Source organism: Octodon degus, unplaced genomic scaffold (assembly GCF_000260255.1).
Source record: "Octodon degus isolate 3935 unplaced genomic scaffold, OctDeg1.0 scaffold00163, whole genome shotgun sequence".
NCBI lineage: Eukaryota > Metazoa > Chordata > Mammalia > Rodentia > Octodontidae > Octodon > Octodon degus.
Window position 1 is genome coordinate 5,282,084 of NW_004524739.1, and position 7,385 is coordinate 5,289,468.

Consider the following 7,385-nt stretch of genomic DNA (forward strand, 5'->3'; position numbering starts at 1 on the left):
AGTTCCCTCACCTTTTCTCCTTTGATGCCTTGTATGCCGGGGTCTCCCTGCAGGGAAGAAATGGTTTTTGGACTGTGAGTGGGTCTGCTCAGGCACCATAAGCACTCTGGCCATATATAAGGACAGCTCTGTGATATGCCAAACACCCAGGGCCCATGGTGCCTGCCCTTCAGAGGCTCCATCCACCCATGGAACAAATGGGGGAAATGAGACCAGCTAACCTACCTCAGTGGAAAGTTCCCATACCTACCCGGTCACCTTTTTGTCCAGCACTTGCCAGGATGTCCTGAAAGAGAGTGTCTGTAAGAGAGTGGGGAGTCCAGGCCCAGACTCCACCTCAGTCCTGCTTCACCCTACTCCCTTCCTTCACCTTCAGCCAATACACAACTCTAGAGCATAGCATCACTCACAATAAGGGATGGCTCTACCCCAGCTTGCCCAAAAGGCATCCTAAAATCCCTTGGAGAGTCCTAGGAGGTTGCCATGGAGATGAGAGGTGACACTCTAGCCTAGCCCTAAGCTCTATGGTTCAGGCCCCTTAACCACCTATGTAGCCTCTGTCCAGCATTTCTCTGTGGTCGTGAGAAGTACCCAGCCCCTCTGTTCCATTGCTCTCTATGATGAAAGTGTGGGTTGGGGGAGATATAGGGTATCTATCTGCCAGTGGCCACATAGACTTACCTTGGCTGGTGCAGGGTCTCCTGGTTCTCCTTTGGGCCCAGGCTTTCCAGGGAGCCCCACGAAGTTCTGGAACCCTTCAGGCAGTGTTGGGCACACTTCACAGGGGTCACCCTAGCAGACAGGGGAGACCATGAAAAGACAGGATAGAGCTGAAGCCCTGGGGAAGGCCAGGAGCCTCCTGCCCATATCAGTTCTAGCCACTTGCTGTCCTATCCCCAACATCAAAGTGGACAGCAGAGACACTGCAGGGTTCCTTGCCCAACTGACTCATTCATTCAGCAGGATTACTGGATATCACATGACTACGGCCTCGAAGCCAAACACAGGAAATGAATGTGCCCCATCGCAGATTGGAAACTCGGGCAAAGTGAGAAGCTAGGTGACCTGCTGCATTCATAAACCATGTGGGTGGCCAAGGCAGGATCTAAGCCCAGCTGACCCAAGCCAGGCTCTTTATTACTAAATACGCACACCACATGGGAATAAGTAAGAGGCAGGGGCCACCTGAAGAAGGTCCCTGGACCCTTGGCCCATGTCCATGGCTTGATGCCCAGTGTACTCTGCAGAGAGGGACTCTCATTCTCATTCCACCCTAGGACAACCAGTCCTGGGATTTACCTTCTCTCCCTTCGTCCCTGGCACTCCTGGCTTCCCCTGTTGGAGAAGAAGCAAGGAGCATGAGTGCCCCAAGAGGCCTTGGAAGAGAAGCCCCAGGTACGGTGGTGACCTGAGCCCCTCTCCCCCAGCTGGGGTTACTCACAGGCTTCCCACCAGGGCCTTCCTTGCCTGGTACCCCGGAGCTTCCCTGAAATCAAAAGGAAGGTTAAAGGGTGTAGACCAGGTTCTAGCCCCTTTCTAGATGGCAAGACCATCTCTGCCAGCTCTGCCATGTCCACGGGCTTGGTAAGCCCTCCCTTCCTGTCACCTGTCCTTTTTCATGTCTGGCCCAAGAGAAAGTGAGTCCCTTCTGTGTCCTGTCCCACCCTGTGCAACAGAGACAGAGTGGACCTGAGGAATCACAGGGAAAGCACAGTAGCTGATGAATATTTGCCGGGCTCTCCGCTTACCAGGGCCAACACCTGCCTCACTGAGCTCTGGGGTGGGGCACTCCCCATTCCATGCCTGGCTGCACCAAGCCTCTGGCATCCTATCTGGGACAGCCTTGCTGCACAATCCCTCAGCAGTGAGCTCCCCCTGGGCCCCTGGGCCTATCCCTGCTTTTGCTTACCTTGTCTCCCTTGGGGCCTGGTGGGCCACCTGCCTCCCCCTGAGGGCAGAAACAGGGTGGGTGGAAGTTTAGCTTGATGAGATCATTTTCCCTAACCCTCCTCCACCCGGGACCCCCTGGGACAGGGCTGTACCCAGTGTGGGGCAGGGCCGGAGAAAAAGACAGCAGGAAAGACAAAGGGGTACTCACAGGGATCCCAGGCAGTCCTATCCCAGGGGGACCAGGGAGGCCGGGAGGCCCAGGCTCTCCTGCCAGCCCCTCAGGACCAACAAAGCCAGGGTCTCCCTGAGACGGACAGAAATGGGTATGAGAGAGCAGCTCCTTCAGCCTTGCCAGGCCCCAGGCCCCAGCCCCCAGCCCCACAACTCACTTTCTGCCCTTTGGGTCCAATCACACAGATCTCTCCTGGCCGGCCCTGCAGGGAAGGGGGTAGGTGTAGGGACAGCCATGGGGTCCCTGGTACCTCCCTTGATGGGTCAGGTAAATAAATATGCACATGTCCCACCCTCACTGCTTCTACTTAAAAACCCAGACCCCACTCCAGCTTCCCAAAGCTATCAAATGTCACCATCAGAGCATCTAAGGAGGAGCCATGAAGCTTGGGTTCAGCTCCTTTTCTAGCCCCTGTCTTGCTGTGTGCCCCAGGGTAGGACCCCTCCCCTCTGTGGGTCCTGCTGTCTTGTCCCAGCAAGGGCATGGGGGTTCAATTCATTGGCTAAATCCTGGCCTTTCAGGGTCCCAGACCAGGGGCTACGGGGGGTGGGGGGAGTCCCAAGCACCATACATCTCGACCTGGCCTTCCGGGTAAGCCCTTGATTCCTCCATCACCCTTCTCGCCTTTCTGGCCCTGGGGATGAAAGAGGCAAAGTCACTCAGGTTGGGGGAATGGATTAGAAGACCCAAGACAGGCTTTCTAGAGCTAGAAGAGGGGCAACTGCTTCCTAGAGCACTGGTCTCTGCCTCCCCTGACATGGAAGGGCTTCCAAAGGAGGTGGGACAGCAGAAGGAACTTCCACATCAGCCAGGCCCCTTGCTGTGGGAGCATGTTGCGTTTCCTCCCAAGGGTGGTGGGTGTTTGCAAAGGCAGGTTCACTGGGAGCAATGGGAGAGGATCCTGCCAACTGTGCCCACGGATGCAGGAGGACTTCGGACACCTCCCATCTCCTGCCTACAGACCACCCCGGCACCCACCCCTCTAAATCTCGGCCCATTACCTTTTGGCCTTCAGTGCCTGGGAGTCCTGGTGGCCCCTGACATAAGAAGGGACACAAAGGGGGATGAGGATTGAAGAGTGAGCCTGGGCCTCATGCCCCAGCCCCAGCTCCACACTCACCGAAGCTCCTAATGCCCCCTTCTCTCCCTTCGGGCCTCCTGAACACTGAGCAGAGAGACAACATAATGAGGGAGGCCCAGGGACACCCAGGGGCCCCCACCGGGCCTGGCCCCACCTTAGCTCTGAAGCAGGCCTCACTTATGGGCCTTACCTGAAGTGGAGCATCCGGAGAAATTCGAACACAGTCACTGCCCTGGAGGTGAGGAGCAGGGATCAGAACTGTGACCTGCTGGACTCCCGGGAAGTCACCCTATGCCTCTCCTCTTGTGGGGAGGAAAGGCCCAGGTGTCCCTAGAAATCAGAGGCTTCCTCACACTAACCCCTAGAAGGACCCCACCCTCACCCCCCACTTGGACCAGGCTTCCTTCTGAGGTGACAGCACGCAAGTCACACCCAGCCCCGGGGCTCAGGCAGGACAGCCCTGCTGTGGGCATGGCTGGGGACTCACCCGTGCTCCTTTCTCTCCCTTGGGGCCTGATGGCCCAGGCAGGCCTCGTTCACCTATCTCTCCCTGTGGGTGAAACCAGAACAGTGGCTGGGATCAGAGGAGGCTTCTGGGAACTTCTGGGAAGTGATCCCCACCCTGCTCTGCTGCACTCATCCACACAGATGTGCAAGTGCGCACGCGCAAACACACACACACACACACACACACACACACACACCAGGGTCCACTTCACCCCACCCTCTTCCACATACACATATGGATTCCATACGCACTATCCACGTGTCCCTCCCACCCTGAAAGGCTACATGTGGCAGAGCCGGTCTCATGCAGAGGGTATCCCTTCCCCCACACCCATATGCAAGCCCCCCAGCTCACACACAGCACATTCAGAGGGACATGTGTGCAGAGACACACACAAGCGGCCTGGGTTTGATTTTTTGTACTTGCTGCCATGTGGCTTAGGGCAAGTCACAGCACCTCTCTGGGGCCTCTCCTCATCAGTAAAGTGGGGCTGGTGTCAGTGCCGGCCTCAAGGGGTCGTGGTAAGAAGAAACAGGGTGCTCTAGGCAAGATGGTGGTAGGGGCCAGAACGCAGCCCTTACTCCATGACGGTGGCTCTAAGAGTCACTCTACAAACTCATGGGCGAGCAAACACGGCTGGAACCTGCGTGCATCACCTCTCTACTGCACACAAGCTCTGTGGCCCCCTTAGGCTCAGAGGGCTATGGGTTCAACCCTCAGCCATGGGCCACACACATGAAAATCCCAGCAGGGTTGTACACAGCTGTAGCCACACAGTCAGTGTGACACTACCACGTGGGCACAGCAGAGCTTCGGTCTTGCCACAGGATGAGTACGGGGGGGGGGGAGCAGGAAGGTAAGAGATGCACGCATGTGTGGCCGAGCCTGGTGCCCAACAGGGCCCTAGAAAAGGCCGTTTTTGGCATCTTTGCATGCACACAGCCCTCTGCTCTCCCTAACACATACATCCTTAATTGCTCCTCACTCGCATAAATACAGGTAGGCCTGATAGAAACACACAATCACAGAGCATCTAGCATGGGATGGGCTGGAGCCAGCAAAGAGGGCAGAAGTGTCCTGTTTTCTGTCAAGACCTCACCTTTGAGCCAGAAGGACCAAGTGTGACCTGAGGGGACAGAGGAAAAGGCATTATACCTCAGAAAGGGAGAGGAAACAAGCAGCCCAGAGAGGGCAAGAATTTCATCCAAGGTCACACAGCATGGTAGCAGGGCCAACAGCCTGCCACTTGCTCAGTTTCCCAGGCCACCCAGCATGCTGACTGTATACTCCCAAGGCTATAAAATCCACAGAGGGGTCTAGGGTACTTCCTCTAACCTGCCTGGCTTCTTCAGCCAGCCCCACTTCCAGTTGCTAAGATAATGTGGCTCCTCAGTTGCCATGGTAACCCTTGCTTATCTGGGGACCATCAGCCTTACCAGATTTGGTGGGAGAATGGATCTAAAAGGGCACAGGCAGCAGAGGGGTAACTCCCTGATGTCTCTGAGACAGGGGCATGGAGCTGAGGGCAGCTGGGCTTGCACTCTGTGGGCCAGTGTGGGCTGCCAACTCACAGCATCAAGCTGTGGGAGAGCCCTGACTCATGCTGCCCGCAGCAGAGGTATAGTTGGGTATCAGCTGGGCCCACACGGCACCCCTCTCCCTTGTCCTTGCAGACTCCCAGAAGGAGGCAGGAAAAGGGCCAGCTGTTGAGAGGAATGAGGGGACTCTGCTCAGCTCTGAGGTAGTGTGTGGCTTTGGGAGCCAGTCTTGGGCTGGGTAACCCTGAGCCAGCCTTTCCCTGTCTCTGTTCCACCAGGCGCCATGTGAAATGTACCAAGCACAGCAGACCTGAGGTGGTGTGCAGGGTACGGAGCTGGGATCCATAACTGGAGTCCTGATGCCACAAGATGGCCAGGGGCATCGTCCATGCAGCCTTGGCTGGCGGGTGCGGGGGTGGGGTCAAGCTCCGCTTCAGGAGCCTGGCAGAGTGGGGTGTGAGAGCACACAGAGCCTCCTTGTCCTCACCAGGAAGCTGCCCAGCCAACTCGAGGCAACATGCACTCCTGCCCTCACCCACCCCACACACCCTCCATTCACTCACATTGCTGTCCTGGGCACCAGGGACACAGGGTGGGCACTGAGAGAAAAGAACAGGGTCACTACTGAGCCCCTCAGGTCAGGCTTTCACCCTTACCCTTGCCCAATGCACGCATGTGTGCACACGCATGCACACACACACACACACACACACGCCAAAGAGGATAACATGTCCTAGGTATGGCTGGAGAAAAGCATGAAAGTAAGAAACCTAGAAAACAAGCCTCACCCCCCTCCCAATTTCTATTAACTCATACCCACATCCACTTTCTATGTGGGGAAACCGAAGCCCAGAGAGGAAGAGCAGTGGGTCCCAGGTCACACAGCATGCCAGGGCAGAGTAAAAACCCAAATTTAGGAGTTCCAAGGCCAAGGCGTGGGCTGTCCCTGTGATGCTCATGGCCACTGGCTGCCAGCTCAGCAAGCGCATCCTCCAGGGCTACCACTCCCCCACCCAGGAAAAGGCAGTGGGCACACAGGGCCCAGTCAGGCCCCTGAGGCATGCTGGGTAGGCATTCATCACCTCACACTCAGGGCCTATTCACCAGTCTTGTCCCAAGTGTTCACGCTGGCACCCCCTCAACCCAGCCCCCTGGCCAGCCCAGACTTGGGACTCACCTCGCCAGTTGCTGAATCCTGAAGGACCTGGGGAAGAGGGAGCATGGGTGTGAGAGGGGAGCTCAGGGAGCAAGCAAGGCAGCACGCCAAACCCTGCCCGAGAGCAGCAGGAGTGGGCTGGCAGGTGTGGGCTCTAGAGAGTGCCAGGTCCTGTGTCTGTCCCACTCTGACTCTCTTTCCTTCTCAGACCCGCAGCCTGAGCTCTATGCAGGCAGGTGAGGAGAGTCTTCTCCAAAGGGCTTATGGAGGACACACAGGGCAGACGGAGGGTACCACAGGCTCCTCCTCCCACCCACATCTCTACCTTTGCTCCCCTTTCTGCTTTCTGGCTGGTTCTTCCCATCAGCTTCGCATCCGCCTGGCACACAGAACAAAAGGAAACTTAAAGGGCAGTTCTGGGGCCCATGCTGGAAAGGGACACTGAGGCAGGGCACATGTGGACCCAGGTGCCCCCTCAGCCCAGCATGTGTTACCTCCCAGAACATCAGAGGCCTGCTCAGGCCCCTAGGCCAACCCCATAGGTGCCCCTTCTTTCCTCCCTCCCATGTGATGTCAGAGAAAACAAGGCTGTGAATCAATGGGGTTCTGTGTTTGCTGCAGCCAGAGGCTGGGCACGGTGCCTGGTGGGCAGGGGAGGCTCCCAGCCAGGGGGTGGGACTAAGGGAGGAACTGGCTTTCCCTGCCACCTTCAAAGAACCTGGGACAGGACAGAGCAGCTGGCCATGGTGCTGGGCAAGTGAGTGAGCCTGGAGAGACAGTGCACCCAGACCTCTGATCCCAGGTACCCCTGTTGGAAGAAGCTGCCTTTGTTGAAAGCCTAGTGCTGCTCCCATCAGAAAGGTCTAGGTGGTATAGTGGGGCAGAGCCGGAGCCAGACAGGCATAACTTTCTTTTTTTTTTTTTAAATTATTTATTGTGTGTGTGTGTGTGTGTGTGTGTGTGTGTGTGTGTGTGTGGCC

General features: G+C 56.9%; 1 protein-coding gene across 3 annotated transcripts in view; it reads right to left on the reverse strand.

Annotated features, from left to right (window-relative positions):
- Col16a1 (collagen type XVI alpha 1 chain) overlaps positions 1 to 7,385 on the reverse strand; it is a 49,923-nt gene that overhangs the window by 35,349 nt on the left and 7,189 nt on the right. For all 3 annotated transcript variants that reach the window (XM_023703052.1, XM_023703051.1, XM_023703050.1), the window contains exons 9-25: positions 6,731 to 6,784; positions 6,427 to 6,453; positions 5,813 to 5,848; positions 4,811 to 4,837; positions 3,691 to 3,753; positions 3,394 to 3,435; positions 3,243 to 3,287; positions 3,124 to 3,159; positions 2,694 to 2,756; positions 2,280 to 2,324; positions 2,099 to 2,194; positions 1,910 to 1,948; positions 1,442 to 1,486; positions 1,300 to 1,335; positions 682 to 792; positions 251 to 286; positions 12 to 47 (exon numbers count right to left, since the gene is read on the reverse strand). In XM_023703052.1, the coding sequence (XP_023558820.1) occupies positions 12 to 47; positions 251 to 286; positions 682 to 792; positions 1,300 to 1,335; positions 1,442 to 1,486; positions 1,910 to 1,948; positions 2,099 to 2,194; positions 2,280 to 2,324; positions 2,694 to 2,756; positions 3,124 to 3,159; positions 3,243 to 3,287; positions 3,394 to 3,435; positions 3,691 to 3,753; positions 4,811 to 4,837; positions 5,813 to 5,848; positions 6,427 to 6,453; positions 6,731 to 6,784 (837 nt within the window). The remainder of the gene's footprint in view (positions 1 to 11; positions 48 to 250; positions 287 to 681; positions 793 to 1,299; positions 1,336 to 1,441; positions 1,487 to 1,909; positions 1,949 to 2,098; positions 2,195 to 2,279; positions 2,325 to 2,693; positions 2,757 to 3,123; positions 3,160 to 3,242; positions 3,288 to 3,393; positions 3,436 to 3,690; positions 3,754 to 4,810; positions 4,838 to 5,812; positions 5,849 to 6,426; positions 6,454 to 6,730; positions 6,785 to 7,385) is intronic.